Source organism: Argiope bruennichi, chromosome 10 (assembly GCF_947563725.1).
Source record: "Argiope bruennichi chromosome 10, qqArgBrue1.1, whole genome shotgun sequence".
Taxonomy (NCBI): Eukaryota; Metazoa; Arthropoda; class Arachnida; order Araneae; family Araneidae; genus Argiope; species Argiope bruennichi.
Window position 1 is genome coordinate 7,985,233 of NC_079160.1, and position 17,698 is coordinate 8,002,930.

Genomic DNA, 17,698 nt, shown 5'->3' on the forward strand with positions numbered 1-17,698 from the left:
AAATCACTTACCCGAATGTGATCAAAAACCTATACTGATATCAAAAGAGAATTTGAAAGCATGTAAAGTAATATGTAGAATATTGCGAGCCCCCACAGAATATTAAACACCAGAAGTTGTGGAATGATTGGTAATCGCTAGGGGGGATTAAGTTTTGCATAGGCAGAAAGTGAGATTATAGTAGATTGTTGTCAGGGGGGATAGACTATATCAGAAGATTCTGGATCAATAGAATGCTTACCAGATTATTAGGTTAAAGGAAAGTAGGCGGACAAGTACTTTATCTGAAAGACGCCAAGTTAGTAATTGTTCTGGTACTTGATGCACAGATAATTTGAGAAGTTAATATTAACTTAGTGATTGATGAAACATAGAACGAGATTTTTAGACTGCAGTTGCATAAAGGAATCTGGTGTGTTGCCTTCATGTTGATTGTCTATTGCAAAAAGCTCCAAGAAACATTAATAAGACTACTAAGGGACAGAACGTCTTTTTGAGGTGCGCAGACTCTGAAGTCTCCCAAACGATTATAAGTTAGTACAAAGCGGCACTTGATACGCAGATAGAGGAAATAGATCGTACGATATAATTTGAAACAGAATGTTAGTGATACTAGTGCCAGGTATTTGTTAGAGAATTAATAATAAGGTAAAAACAGCATCTGGGGTGTTGAATTTGGAAAATAATGGGCCGGATGATCCACCCATAGAAAAGGACATAAAGGCCCATGAGGATGGGTAATGTCTAATTTTTTCATGCATGTGGAAAATGAATTTAAAATCTGATTCCGGTAGAAGCTCCGAGAAATTGTTTTAGATTTAAATCGAAATTTAATTGTATATATGTAAATGGTTATTAGTTATTTAGTTCATAAGATATAATAAACTTGTATTGCCAAGAAAAGTGTCATCATTTGTCGACATCAGTGCTGAAAGTTGTGGGTGGTGAGGTAATAATCCTGTGTTTGACAGGTTTGAAGAAATTAGTTTGAGAATTTAGCTTGGTGGGGAGAATAAGTTGGATAACTAAGGAGAATAAGACAACCATTGGTTAGAGTGCTTTGGAACATCTGCAAAGTAAACGTTGAATAAATTAAGTAGGACGTTGATCTCGGTTTCCTGGGATGCCAGGTGAAGGGGAGATTGTGATCGGCTTCGCCTGATGCTTGAGCCTAGGGAACCAATTGGCGCGAGCAAAAAGTGGCTGGAAGAAGGATGATGACAACGGGCACACGATTGTTTCTACGTAGTGTACCTATGAAGAAGTGGGGGGGGGGGAAAGAGAGAGATTCGACTTCTCCAAAGAGATTGTTATAGTCCGAGAAATTGGCTACCGGCGTAACTGGATGGTGCATGAACACAGCAGTCATTCACAACAACCCTTGTTTATACGATTATTTTCTGTGGTAATGGGGAAGCTGACTGCAACCAAATGTATATTTTGCTGAAAATAACATCAATTATAGTGGCATGCAATTTCAAACAGCGATTCTGCAATCCAGAGAGGAAAATGAATGTTTAGTCCCTTCACTCTTCAATTTATTTACAGAATTTTCTCTTCTTTGTCAAGCTTTATCGCTTCCTTCCTGCATGCTGAATGTATTTTCTTTCTCCCGTGGTTAATTTAAACAAAACGGGGGGGGAGTCCCCTCACTCTCTCGTTCAAATTGTGAGCAGAGAGGAGCGTCTGTTATCTCTTTATGGCTTCAGGGTGAAGCTATATTATATGGCCATTGGTTCAGCCTCTCAATACTTCTTGGAATCAGCAAAGGCTCTATTTAGAAATGGATGTTTTGTTTTCATGTTTAACCTTTTATCAATCGAATTTGTGATTCAAAAATAATAATCAAAGAAATCATCGATAAATTTTATCAGCGATTGAATCAACCTATCTATAGTATAGTCTTCTGTGTTATCTTTCTTTACTCTCTTTACTTTATTGTATTGTGACTGGAGACAATAAATACATTTGTTTAATCCAAAAAAGTTTATTAAGACAAGGATGGCAAGATGATGGGGCACAGCACAAACACATAGAACAATTAATAAGAATTACTATTAATTATAACATATTATTGCGACCAGAACTATGGTTATTCACAGACAGATAACCTACAGTATTATGCACATTTCAATAAAGGATCAATAAAGGACATCTCGCTCTGCCACTCAAAACGTGCACATCTCTGAAAACTCAGACTAGTAACTCATCCTCCTTGTTTTGTTTTAGTTCACTCAGGTGTCTTTCGGCCACCCTCTAGCGACTGGTTCTAACATATGTATTTGAGACTTTCGATATTACTGTTAGGAACAGAAGTAAATGGCCCAAGGATATTTGCAGATTTAATTTATTTGAATCCAGAAAGGCCATAAATCATATAGGCAGACAGCATGATATAAGGTTCTAGTTATGAAGAAACTTCTACAGGATAGTGTATTAAAATTTTTCTTACCCTGACATGGAATTTCAATAAATGATACAATGATCTAGTTGCATTATCAGGAATGAAGAAAGGATATTTTCAAAATGACATTTATTAGACGAAACATTTTAGGACACTTTTAGAACATATTTAAACTTCTAATATTGTTACATTACAACAGAGGGGATGTTCGTCGTACAGCCTCTACAATGCTTCTTAAATTATCCTAAACACTATTATTCAGTTTTTTACACACACATAACACATATATACTCTGCTAACACTTGGTAGATTTACATATCAATAGCGATTATTGTATATACAAAGCCATGCAATTTTTTATTAAATTGCTGTGAATGTAGATTTCATTTGAAATGACGAGTTCAAAGCAACAACACAAAACCTTTAGTAGGAATTAGAAGACAATATGATTTAGAAAGAAAAAAATGCAAATTATTTCATAAATGCAGAATTTCCTAGCAGGCATTGTGTAAAGAATAATAGTTCATCAAATATTCTATAACTATTTTTCAAATAAATCAATCTACTTTCTGTAGCTGGAATGGGTTTAGGGAATCCTTTTCGGGGACCATACACTAGTTTCAGACTGGATTTTCTTTAGTGTTTCAAATCATCTTCTTTTCAAAGAAAATTTTAGCTTTGAGAGCAAAAGAAACTCTACATCCTATAAACAGAAAGTATTTTACGATATCTTTATTATGTTTACCTCTAGTCTGAATGTCTTGCAATAAACTGAATACATCCATATCATAGGAGCATTTTTCGTTAATGTGTCTGGTGGGTTACAACAAATTTTGATCAACATTTGAATGGACCTGTATCCTCTATCTAGCCCTGACACCATTCATGTTTTTTCATCAATTAAGAAATACTGTCCGCTGCCATTAGATGCTTCTGCAGTAAAAATCATTTGAAATGAGTTTATATTAATGCAAAAATTTTCAAAAGAATAAATCATCATTCATAAAGGATAAATTGAATGAATGAATCAATGCATGCATTTCCTCAATGTAAAGATTACATTCATGTGAAAGAGATGGATCAACTTTGATGGAAGGTTATTCTGATTAGAAATGTCTGTACCACTCACACCAATAGCTGAAACAATCTTCTCCATAAGGAAATTGTATCAAAAAAATATTTTGTCAGTTTTAGACAATATTTTACACTTTTCTAAATACCAATGAGTGACAAACGTAGTAAATACTGGTTGATTCTTCCATTCATGAAACTGTCAGAAAAGGCCATAGTGTTCATGAAAAAATAGCAAAAAGTCAATATTGCATCATGCTCTTGTAAATAGGGTTAGTAGCCTAATGTTTACATTTCAAAGTTCATTGTCATTTTTGGCAGACTTTATAAAAAGTAAGCGCGTTTCTAAAAATTAGAATGCAGTTAATTGTTTTCAGGATCATTTCAGGAGATATTAGGATAAAATGTAACATTCTAGATTTATATTTTCTGTGTAAGATATCCAATAAATATTCGACTATAACAAAAGGGCATAGCTCATTTACATAATCAAAGTCTGCGAGTATTTTCTCCTGCAGTTGTGTTACGATTATTTCTTAATCCTCAGGACGTATCACAGCCCTGATGACACAAAAAACATTAATGTATCTTTAAGATGTTGAGATACACATTATGATGATGGTACACATTATTGAAAATATCGAATAATATTGTGGAAAATTATATCATGCTTTATATTTATATGGCGAAGGGACAAGAAATAATAAACAGATAAATGAATACAAACATCAAACCTAATGAAAGTACTTAGTTTTCCCTCATATAACAACACAACTTTTTGCTTTTCATAGTGCAGTTGGGCATGCATTTCTGACATTTTCCTTTTGATCGACTGTGTTGAAAATTCGATAAATTCATTATTTAAATGGCAAGACAACATATCACATTTCTTTTTTCTACACCATTTTTGGATTCTTGTGGTTCATATACAAATGAATAGGCAAATGTTCAGCCTTTTGACATATTTGCATCAAATTTTGATAATAAATCTATGTGCCATATCTCATTCAAGCAGCTCAATGCATTTCTAAGTAATTGTTTTCATTTTTCCATGGGACGGAATCTTATTGATGAATTCCATCTAAAATTTTCTAAGGAGTTACAATTTCGATAAAATGGCAGAAAAACAAAGAAATGACAGAAACGAAATTTTTAAAAAAAGTGCTTTTACTGATCTAGGAACTTTTAAATATGTAGACTCAAGATTGATTTGTTTTCTTCGAAAATTGCAGTATAATCATAGAATAAAGTGGTGCAATATGTAAAAGTATTCACATTCTTAATTTCTACTTCCCTTGCAGGTCCCCCCTATACAAGACAAGTGAAAGGCGGGGCACTCTCTCCACGACAGGACATTCCACCAATTATGTGCTGCACTTTCTTCTCCCCACAGACAGACCACCACAGCATTGGATCAAAAGAGGAACTGCCCTGTTATGCCAGCTAGATGACTAAAGACTCTTTATTATTTCTTTGATTCAGGGTCTTGTATCTAACTTCACATTTGTTGATACTGTTTATTGGTATAATTTTATTAATTTGTCATTTCTTTGGTGACAGCAATTCACATAATAAACTGTTTATAAAAATATATTTGTGTGGATGTGCTAACACAGTAACTTGTTTCTTCTTATGATTAATTTTCAACTAATATTTTTCATTTTTGAAATTTCTAGTCTGTGTGAAAAGGACCTTAAGTGCCTGTTATTGTTTCTTGTTCACAATTCATTGAATTTGCTTTGAAATGTGTGTTGTATATGTCCTAATAATAATAAATCAGCCTTATCTCAGTGAATACTGACTGAAGTTTTATCAAATGAAGATGATACATTAAAAAAAGAATTTGATAGTGAAAACTATGTAACAATGTCTATAAATGTGAAAATGCCTATTGAATCAGTTTTAGTGAAGAATTATAATGTTTATATTAAAAGAATTTTTCAGAAAAATATAGAAGATATGTGCAACTAAATGGGAAATTAAAGCTTTTATAGAGCAGCTTAATACTTATGCGATTAAATAAATTGCAAATCATAAAACTATTCTCTGATATGGGATATTAAATTGCTTTCTCTAGTCAGATTAATTACAAATTAATACTTGCAATTTATTTTGCATCTTAGCCTTTTATAAGTACTATAAATTGAGAGAAACTACACCTACTTTTGTCTACTAGATTAAGTACTAGAAAAAATAATAAAACAGTATCACAGTATTTTATTTACAAAAGACATATGTTCATATATACAAGTAAAAACAAAAGCTCTCACTATTTCTTCAATGTTTTCCGTATTAATGCCATCCTCTGCAACAAGAAACGAAAAAAATTAAAATGGAAATAAATATAAAAAGAACATTGTTATTAATGTTATAAAATAAAAATACATATTTCTTTGCAAGCTAGAGACAAAATCAAACTATTAGGCATTGGGAATCATTTATACTATAAAAAATGCATTGTTACAGCTTATGCACTTGCAACTTCATAATGAATCAACAAGGCATTTCTGAATAAATGAAATTAATTTTTAATTATTTTAAATAATTTAATATAAAAAAGTAAGTTACAGATATCAAGAAAATCCTATCCTATTTATTCTAATTATAATAACATAGCAAAACAATTTATTATTAGGATTTCCATCTTTAATTTAAAATTTAACTAGAAAATAAAAGTCCTCATCTACATACATTTCATGTAACCTTTTACTATAGTTTTTAAAAATGTATGTAATTGCAACTAACAATTCATGAAATGTTCTTAATGCAAATTAAGTGCAAAAAATTTCAGAACTGTAATACTTCAGAGAATAAATGAAAACTGATTGCAAAATTCCATCTTGATAAGCAAAATCAATGCAAGTTATATAAAAGTGTGTAAAAAAAGACTTACTTGCTTATGAGCTTCTGTTTGAAAAGATTTTTTGTAGGGCCTAAGCTCTTCTGTACCAAATCCTGGGATCCACATATTCCAGTCTTTTTCTAAATGAAAATTTGCATGGTATATCACATCTAGTTTTCTAATAATTGAAAGTATGACTACTATACTAGTATGAAAAGACTAATATGACTTATACAAATTTACTCATTTATTATTATCTCTGAGTAATCATGAACAAATTAAATAATAACATTTTGTCTTCCTGATAGAATCATTGCTTCCAGTCTCCTTTTCCTATTACTCAACTTACTATTCCTAGAGCAGTAGAACAGGTTTTAATACTAATTCTTATATATCTACAAAATAGCAAAACTTGTGTATTTTATACAGAGCAAAACACACAAAGTTAATCAGAATAACCTCCAGAGGTTATTTGGAATTGAATATATCTATATTATTAATTAATTAGTAAAAAATGAATATGCAAGGACATAGTGATAACCATAATTACAAATGTCCCTTATAAATAATGAGAGTAAGAAAATTTATGAATACAACAGAGAGAGATGGTAAAAATTTAAAGTTCTGTTAGCATACAAAACATTACTATACTCTGTTTCACCCTAACTTGGCAGTATTGTAAAAGGCAGAAAATGTGATGCTCCGTGTTGGGAAAGAGTTCCCCTTCAATTCCGACTTTAAAATAATTAAAATGTACAGAAATTTATCAAAAAATATCATAATTGCAGAAATCCTTTTTTTATCAGTATGTATTTAAAATTATTCTCAAGTTAGAAGTGCTTACCTGTTAAGTATTTTGTAAATAAAGCGAATGAATGAAACTAAAAGATTGACATAATGAATTCCACTTTGGCTAGAACCGGTCTTCAAGGTCAAATATTTGGCGCGCTTTTCTTTTAAATCTCCGCCAACTCAGCTTCCTTCAGTTCGCAATCGTTATAATCTTTCATACTTTTTTATTCCCGCTTTTTTACCAGCTGATATTTTTGATACTATTAATCACATTAGTAGTTATTAATTTTGATTGTTGAATATTTATTCGATTCGTTATTTCTATTCACTTCTAAAATGCCTGAAAAAGAAAAAGTGTTATCACCGACTACACTGTGCACACGTTCAAGACAAGTGAAACCAATGAAAAGTGCAGCATACAGAAACATATTAAAGGTTTATTCTCGACTCCGAGAAAACCCTTAAGATTCTATCAATCAAATCGTGAATAAAGTTTTGCATCTTACAGGTGTTTCACAATGAACCAGTTTTCCTTTTGAAAAAAAGAAATAAGGGCATTCAGTCCTTTAAGTACCCCAGGAAAGAAGCGACCAGGCTCAGTAGGTAAACATTCAGGTCTTGTAAAATATGATGATTTTACATTATCCTGTATTTGACGAAAAATCCATGCATGTTTTTCGTAGAAATGAGATCCCAACATTAGACAAAGTTTTACAAGATGTGAACGATGGTACAGATATCTTTTCTAAAAACCGAAGCCGAACTACGTTTTACAGAATATTGAAAGATTTAGGGTTTAATTTTGAGAAACGATGAAACGAAATGAAATAACTTTAATGATTTATTAAAATAATGTATCAATAATATTGAAAAAATAATGAAAATAAGGAAAAAAATTAGTTATCCGATAAAATGATAATATAAGAAAGTAAATAAATATTTACTATTTGGCGAAAAATTTGCGAGATGAAGTTTCACCAGCGATCTGCATTTCTAGTAACTTTGTACTTTAAAGTAACCCAGTTCCCCTGACAACGACTGTGATTCGGCATGCCTAGAATATACACTACTGCCAAGTTAGGGTGAAACAGAGAATAGCCCTTTATGATTATCTAAGGATTGCATCACTGTTGTAGGCCACAATGGCAAAAGACAGAATCTTCAGCATATCTTATAAAATGAAGACACAAAAAACTATGCCAGAAAACTCTGATGGCCACATGTAGAGCTATACCATTTGCAAATTTTATAAATGACTCTAGATACATCTTATTGACCACTAATGATAAAAGAAGAGGCTAAATGCACTTGCCAGGTAAATTGTATTGTTTTCAAATCTGCCACTGTACATAATCTTTCTGAATTAACACTATACATTTATAAGGTTTTAAAAAAGTTTACCTAATGCCAACTGAGCATCTTTTACTTCCAGCACAGAAGATTTTCGATGCTTAGCTAAACTGCACGATGTTTCAACAACATCTTCTATAAATTCTTCTGCTAACTGCAACAACAGCTGTGAAAATATTGTTTTTTCATGTAAATGGTAACTCATATAAGATAAATAAATAAATAAATTGCATTAAAATCTCACCTCATCAGTTTCTTCATCTGTCTGAACATTTGGGTCAACTTCCCGCATCAAATCTTGTAAGCGTTGCTTAGTTAGAACCTAAAAGAGAACTTACTTTGTTTCTATCTGTTTATATAATATACAAAGCAAAACATCATGAAGAAATCAATTCCAACAAATACTATATTGTTGTAATTTTTAACAGTTTCAATAATACATACAGTTCCCTTTATGTATTATTTCTTTTATAATCACGATTGTGAAGTTGAAACAGAAAATACCACACATAAGCAATTGCTCAAAGATTCTCTTTTGAAGAAATTTCCTGAATGCTATTGCCATGCTTCCTGATTTTGGTTACATTAATTTCTTTTATTTTAAATCTATACGTATAACAAGAAACACATAAAAACAGAAACTAAAAGAGGATGAAAAAAAGATAAGAAAATCATAGAATATTGCTTGTCAAAAGGATGTATTGCTTGATATATATATATATAGTTACAAACCTGTAATGTCGCTTCCCAGCACTTAGTTCAATCACTGGAAAAACCATTTTACGATGCTGAATTAGTGATCAAATGCTGAATTAGTGATCTCATGAGTTGACGACAAAATAGATAATACTGGAAACTTCCAGAATTTTAGTGACTGAGCCGATAGGAAACGAGATATGCCTGATTGTTTCAGAACCTTCTCTGCTCGTCTCCAGGAATTATAAAAGGCCGTCAGTCTCAAGCCGAAGTCGGTCGTGAATTGAGACGTGGAAAGAGACGGCGAATAGTTGGATCCATCCAGCGAAGTGCAACCGTTGTGAGGAGCTCAAATGTTTGTTGAATAAGCTGTGTGCCAAGTCCTGGTGTTTATTGTAAAAGCAGCATCGAGTTTTGTGAGGAGTAGCCAATCGTGGAGTAGTGTGTCGGCAATTGATCGACTAAAGCGAGGAGACAGTGGAGAATTGCAGACGTTTGGAGAAACCATAGAGTGAAGCTATGCAGATTTCCTCCTCCTGCTGAATTCTGTCTGTCCGCTTTTTGTGCTGAGGTCGTTTTTACTACCAACTACTACTTCTGGGCTACTGTTTGTTGTAGTATGCTGTTGTGTATGTCTTGGCTGTACATTTGTTGTCTACGTACTCCTATATATATATTCCCTACCACCAAGATGTAGAATTTTAATTAAGAACACTTTGATCGTCTTTTTTATTTGGCTGCCTAGAAGCAGATAAGAAAATATTATTCATTTAATCAAAAAGAATAAAGAAGTTTATACCTGGTGAATTTGAGTGCTATCTGGAGGGAGCATGCTGACACTCAATCCAGTGCTGGCAGAATTTTGACTGGTAACTGCCACAGGGGCAGAATTACTAGTAGTAATCACTGAAGCATTTGCAGATACAGTTTCCATCCCAGATGCTTGATTATTTATCTACAATTCAAATAAATTCAATATAAAATAACAGTATTTAAAGTAACTTGTAAACTACATTCCTTTTAATAAAATTGTAATTCTGTTATTTAAATAAACAAAAAAAATTAATATTTTATAAAACATAAATGAATAAAAGCATTCTTAGAGAATATAATACCAAATTTTCAGTTCTTATAAAAGTCTGCTACCTCAAACATATTATGAAGAGTGAAAAGCAAAACATCTCAAGTCATGGTAAAGTCTGAAAGCAGGAGTGCCCCATCCCCAGCTTAAATATGTGATGAAGTTTTTGTTTTAATTAATTTATTTTATTTCATTATAAAATCAGAATGTATTTAGAACACCTTCCTTTGCCCAAATGAACCAAAAATTTAGTATAAATATTCAAAATCACAAAACTGCCCAAGAAATTTTAATTATCTAAATCATTGCATTTTAGAATTAGTGTATTTATTACATGTAAAAAGATAGTCAACCTGCTGATGAATTGAATCTAAACTCTGATAATTTACAAGTCTGGAGATAAAAATAAGTACTAAATCCATTCATCTAGATCTTTCCATTTTTACAGTTATATTTATATACATATAGACAAAAAGATTTCTTTTTGACAGATATCTACAAATTTGGTGATATAAACATGTACGAAATTTCTGGGGAAAAAAATTATCTGTATTTTTGCTGTACATATATGATATATAACAGGAAATGTGCGAACACCACTCATGTGAATGGAATAACAATACTAGTTTTACAATACTACAATGGAATAACAATACTAGTTTTACAATACTACAATAGAATAACAATACTAGTTTTACAATACTACAATGGAATAACAATACTAGTTTTAAGTATTGTTAAAATACTAGATAGTTAGATAACAATCCATAGTTTTAATGAGAGGAAAAAGCAAGGTTCTTCAATAAATGTGGAATTAAACAAAATGCAGTTTTTAAAAAAGTAAAATTTTTGGACATGTATTCAATATTTTTATAGTATTCTGCAGAAATATAAAACATTCATATAAAACAAACTTCTTTTTTTTTTTTTCAGTAGCTCCACTAGTAATCAAGCAAATTGTAATCATTATTTCAATATGGGTATTGTTTCAGCCTTAAGTTTTCAGGATCATCAAGCTCCATCAAAAATAAGTGTCTAATGTTTTTGTTTCTCCGATTATGTTTCTTTTGACAATGTTTTTCATTAACTATTTAATAAAAATGAAAAGATTTTTATATAAGATAGAATCAGATGTCTAAATTTTAAACGAAATGGCTGAAGAATACTGGCAATATAAACTAAACATTTTTTTTCTTTCTTGTCGGAACATTTTATCCTGACAAACATTTACACTCTTATATGAACACTATTATATAATTTACACTTATTATATGAATTTCTCTATGTTTTCAAAAAACTTTTAAAGTACTTTCACAAGCTCTGATATTTTTTTACCCAGTGGAAAGAACAAAACTTCTATGAAAATTCAAAACCAGGAAATATGCATGCCTAGCTCGACTATCTAAATATTTTATAAATTTTTCTAATAATAATGTCTACTTTCTATTCAGTAAATTTATGTTCCTACTGAAATGCTTAATGGATAGGTATAATTCAGTGTAGTTCATACGTGTCTAGATCTAAAAAAATTTCAGTCATTTTCACATATATGTTCTTCTTTAACATTAAAAAAAATTAATTTGCATTTGGTCCATCCATATTAAATTGTAAAAGTAACTGAATGTCCAAACTTCATATAACTTTTTTAAAATTCTTAAATGTAAAGCATGGTATGCCTTAAAAATATTGAATTCCAATAGCTTGCTGAGAATCCATTGGTTGGTTCACACCAATATCATACAAAGATCCATTTGGTATTTGTGAAAGCACATTAAAATTTTTTTATTGTGTAAAGATTTCTTCAGAGATTGTTAAAAAATAGAGTTAATCCATAACAAATAATCTGAAGCATTTTTGTAAGATCTGAAGTAAATTTTTTTAGCTATTTCACAATTAGTGAATACATTTCCAATAAATCAATGAATGTATAAAAAATGAATGTGATGTAACAAGATGTAATGTCCATTAAAGTTCAGCTTTAAATCATTACACTTAAACAAAAAAGTTTGTAATCAACTTATTTTCAAACATCAAATTTGATATTTTTGCCCAATGCCTATCCTTTTAGATACTAAGCCAGGACTTTTTGGCATAGGCACACAATATTATATCTTTTCTACTTTTAGCATGATTAATAAGGGCCTGTTTTCCCATATTATTAAATGTATTATCTTCTTACAAGAAAGCAGTACACAGCAAATGAATTTTACAGAACTTCTTTAACCCTTTCAGCAAAATCAGGATTGATTTTTTTAAATCAGGCCTATTTGTATTAAATATAGAGTTTGAAAAAAAAAATGGATTGCTTAATATGGATTAAATATGGATTGCTGAAAAAAAAATTTTATACCCTATTCTGAATAAGCTCACATTTTCTCAAACAATAAACAAACCATTCAATAAATTTGCGTATGAGTGAGGAAACGCAGCTGCAATGCTTCCACAAATTGAACATTGTTATTCCTGTCAGAGAAATTTATTCTATTCTCTCACGCAGTTAAAGAAATCTCAAGCATTTGCATTAGATGCAATCCAGGAATCTAATAGTAAGAGAATGTCTCTGAAATTGAAAATATCTACACACACACACACAAAAAAAGGAACAAATTGAAATTGAGCAAGTTTCTGCAACATAGTTGTTTCAGTTTTGGTGCTGTGGCTAGGATAATTTATTCTTGCAATAATCAGAAATTGATATTTTTTAAATAAAAAAAAGGAACTTAAAATCCACTGTATTTTCCTAGTTGTTATAGCAATTTTCAAATTTCCCGGCATTTTCCCTGTTTTTTTTAGATGATTTTTAAATTTCTTGTATTTTCATGGCAATCCCTCTTATCCTTTTTATAGAGAGAATAATAGACTAATTCTAGAAAAGCGTTTTTTGAACTCATGGAGGTTTAGAATGTGGAAATTCATCAGGATCTCAACATGAAAATTTTTTTAACATAATTCTCCTTGTAAACATGGAAACAAAAACTAGAGATTTGTGTGCTTATCTATTATTGAGCTTATCAAGCATTGATATAATTAACTATGCATATTTTTTACAAGCAAAGTATCCTAAAAAAAGTTGAAATTGGCTGTAAAATTTAGCAGGTTTTTATCTGGGACCTAACTAATAAAATTAAAATAAGATTTGGTAATTTTTTAATCAAGAAAATAGAACTTAAACATATTCATAACCAAACATAATTTTTATACAACTTATTTTTGGCAATTACTATTTTGTTCATTTACCATAATGATGCTAATAATTCAATAGTGCAATCAAATTTAAAATATGCAATTGCTTAAAAAAATTTGAATACTTTTGCATTTCCTCCATAATAACTGTTACTATTCATAAATTTTGGTATGAAATTTCACATTACAGTCAGTATTACTGTTGTCAAATATGTTGGAATAAGGAAAATTGTAGCACTTTGCACATATTCCGACTCTCATCAATAGACAAATGTCAATACCATCATTTTATTACACTTAAGTTATTTTCAATTTAAAACTCCAAATAAAATTAATTAAAATTGCATACACAATTGATGAAAGATTATAAAATTAAATGTTCAAGTCAATAAAATAATATATAATTAAATGATTGAAAAATGTCCTGCAACATATTAAAAGGAAACTGCCAAATACAACCATTGTTAAAATAAAGAATAATTGTAAATAAATTTAATAAAAAACAATTATTTAAAATAGGTAATATTTGAGATTAATTTATTTCAGTTGAGATTTCAAATTCTGCAAGTTAGTGAATAAATCATCTCACTACACTTCAAATATCTTAAAATACTGGAATACCCTAATTTCCCTTACAAAGATTTTAAAAAAATCCCATCTCCCCTCAATACCATAATGATAACCCATGTTTTTAAGGAGTCGATATAAAAAAAGGATCCCATTTAACTGATGACTACTAAGCAAATGCATATTTAGAAATCTTTTGATAGTTCTCCAAAAATCTTCCTGTCCTTAAATCAAATGAGTAAACTATGCATCTTGGATATTCAATCAATCACATTTAATAAAAAGGGTAGAATTTTGCAGCAAAGTACAAGCATCTTAAGTTCCTGCCATTGTTTTGTTGAATGGGTTGATACCCATTTCGTTTTCAGTATAGAAGGAGAAATTTAAAGTTCATAGGACTTTAAATACAGTAAAAGACAACATTTCTTAGAAAAATTTTCTCCACGTATTCTTTCTTAATTATTAAAACAAATCAAAATAAATTGCAACTTAAAATAAAGATATAACAGAATTTCTTAAAAGCATAAAATAACTAATATTTTTTTAATAGTTTAAAAATGCATGCTATCATAAAACTTTTAAAGATGAATAGAAATTTTTTTTTAAAAGTTTTCATATGGAGTAATGAAGAAACAGAATCATCCGAATTTAAAATGCTGAAAGTACTTTTATTAAATTCTTTGTGCATTTCCTATCAGTCATCCAAAAGAAAACCAGAAGGATACAAAAGAATTTTACAAATTTGATAATATTGAAAGAATGTATGACATATTCATGACTTTGTAGAATAATATTAATATTTTAAATTCTGTTGCTGATGTGCAGATTAATTTATAACAGGATTGATCAACATAAGAATTTATAGTTTGCTGAGGGATACAAATTTTACAAGAAAGATTTTATTTTCAGGTTTTATTTCTATTTGGAGAATGAATGAATTTATAGTGAAAAAATAATCAAAACAATCTATGACTCATTCAGAGATGCAACTCCTGTAATTGAGAAGCTATTATTCACAATTAAAATTCTGAAAACCAGATAAATATAAAATACTAAAGATAAAGAAAATATGAATTTATGACACAATTTATTATTAGCAATTTCTTTGAGCTAATGTACCCCCAAGGATAACATTAATATTAGCAAGGGAAATACTAATCTTATGTTCGTATTAGTTCAAAAGAAAGCAAAAACCATAAAAAGAAGGGGGGGGGGTTAATATTTAGCAAAATAACATTTTTTATAGTTTGTCCATGTAAATTACCTGTGTTAATAAAACTTGGACTTATACAAAAGAACACTAAAAGTAATATTAATCTTTTTAAACACAATAAAAATATAGATAACAGAATATCAAATATACTCAAATAGCAATTAACACTAGGTTTGTATAAATTATCTTTTCATTACTTCATTTAACATTCTTTCTGCAATAAAACATGAAAATCAATATTTTTTCAACATCAAATTTCTAATTCTTCTTCTTATTATTATCAATAAATATAATTAGTTGTATTACATATTAAAACTTCACTATCCTTACTTCATCACTATCAACTGCTAATAGATATTATAAGTATCCCTCATTTACATATTCACCCCCTTTTTTTCTTTACCTCTTACCAGGAAATTAAAATTTTTGCTTTTATTTTTATTTATCATTTTTCATAATAACCAAGTATTTCTGAAATGTTATGTAATAAAATTGCTTTTTTAGCTCAGTGCAAGAGTTTAGAAACATTGAGTTCAAATATCCAGTTTAACTTTCTCTATCATTGATCAATTTGTTTTATGCTGTGATTTGCAGCTACTCTATAATTAAATTATAATTTCCTCACTGTAGTTAAAATGGAAAAAAAAAATAATGTATAAAATGAAGAACAGATACAGATTTTTCACCAATCTTTTTTGTCTAACAGTAAAAATGTCACCATATATTAACTTAAGAACAGTATACGTTACTACTTACACCAGCAATAATAGTTTGCTGCATTCCAGTAGTTGATACAGAAGGTATAGGGGATGAATTTACAGTTACACAAGACATTATTATCTGAAAAATCCAAAAAGTTAGTTTTACAAATACAGAAAACTATCTTTTAATTATTACTTATAAAATGAAATGCAAAAGACAAAGAAGTAAGGTATGATATATGAAGCCAAAAAGGAAAGTTAAAATAACAAATTATTTATTAATTTCAGTAGCACAAATATAAAAACAATGTAGGGTACAGATAATTTTTATATTAAAAATCAATAAAATCATAACAAATACTAATGGCCAAACAAAAAATAAATAATAATAAAAATTGGGTTGTGTATACATTCTTTCCAGTTAAATATCGAAAGTTTAAAGGAAAATGACAGAATAGGGCAATAAATCTTCAAATAATTATTAGAACAGTGAATATCTCATTAATTTAATGCCTTACATTACCTTTAGAGCAACGATCTGCTTATACTTTAACAATATTTAAAAATTATACGATATATAATTCTACTTATCATTTTTCCACATAATATTATTATGTGAAATGTATTGTTTTAATCAACATTATTTATAACATAACTGGACAACTCGCACAGTTTGATGAGAGACTCGTTAACCGGAGGACGCTTGAACCCCCCATTTGAAGTTGAAAGGGGGGAGCAGTGGGGGGAAGCAGCACTGGAGGACGGATTTCATTCCGCTAGTGATGGAAATGGGGGAATCGATGTATGGTTGCTTTCGGAAAAGCTTTTTTCGCCAAAATTTGAAAATTTATTTACCCGCCAAGAATGAAGCGCATTTTTGGAATGTATAGGGTGGAGTGTGGACGAATGTCGGTTGGATCTATGATGAAGGCAGACCTTATTTATGCACGATCTTTTTTAATAAAAGAATAATACCGTGTTATATTATATTTATTTTTGCTCATAATTAAGTTTTATGAATCTAATTTTTGACTAGAAATTAATGTTGACTGTGGCTGGGAACTTGGGAAAGCTGAATTTTCTACAGGCGCCTTTTATTTATAATTAATTAAATGGCAAGAAACTAATATGTTAACTCATAATTAAATTCTATCTTCTATTGGTTTGTTAAATGAAATTTAAAGATTTCACAAAGTAATGGAATGAACTTACAAGTTTCATTTAAATTCTTAATGGAAGCTAAAAATGATGCTTTATTCGGAATACAAATTCGATGTAGTTTTCATTTTATTTCTTGCAATTTGGCTGTATTCATTGGAAAGTATTTTAGTTTTTTATACTATTAATTTTAATGCCCATATTTTGTTTGTTTGTTGTTGTACAAAGCTAAATGTTTTTTTTTAAAAATTAGCTAAAAAAATTTTAAATGATGCTTTTAAAAAATTATATATATTTTTTTACCTAATTCAGTAATAAATTAGTGTTATAGAACATTTAAAACATTTTTTATAACTGCAGGCATGCTTTGATTTTGTTATTTGTTAGTATTTATAGTAGCAATAAAGCATTTATATTTTGTGGTCTAAAAATTGCAATAATAAAAATCTGTAATCTCTTTCTTGCAGTTTTGTCCATTCTTTTTTTTAATGTTGATAATGTGCATGATGAACTCTTTAAAATTTGTTTTCAAATTGAATAATTCATACTTGTAAAGATATATATATATTATTTTAGTTAAGTTTTTGATAAAATATGGCTTATTCTCCTTTACGAAAGTATGATAACCAAAAATCCTCAA

The 17,698-nt window shown here is 29.6% G+C and overlaps 2 protein-coding genes across 2 annotated transcripts in view; one reads left to right on the plus strand and one right to left on the minus strand.

Moving 5' to 3' along the window:
• Positions 1–5,081, plus strand: part of LOC129988983 (dynein axonemal heavy chain 7-like) — a 197,138-nt gene extending 192,057 nt beyond the window's left edge. Inside the window, exon 70 of the mRNA XM_056097281.1 lies at positions 4,777–5,081. Within this exon, the coding sequence (XP_055953256.1) occupies positions 4,777–4,930 (154 nt within the window). The 3' untranslated portion in view covers positions 4,931–5,081. The remainder of the gene's footprint in view (positions 1–4,776) is intronic.
• A 591-nt stretch (positions 5,082–5,672) lies between these two features.
• LOC129989207 (transcription initiation factor TFIID subunit 12-like) lies at positions 5,673–16,609 on the minus strand. The gene is made up of 7 exons (XM_056097585.1): positions 16,424–16,609; positions 15,956–16,039; positions 9,955–10,110; positions 8,704–8,781; positions 8,511–8,625; positions 6,369–6,457; positions 5,673–5,780 (listed from the first exon to the last, which is right to left on the minus strand). Exons 2-7 carry the CDS (start codon positions 16,031–16,033, stop codon positions 5,745–5,747), a joined length of 552 nt encoding a protein of 183 aa, XP_055953560.1. The 5' UTR covers positions 16,034–16,039; positions 16,424–16,609; the 3' UTR covers positions 5,673–5,744.
• Between the last annotated feature and the right edge of the window lie 1,089 nt (positions 16,610–17,698).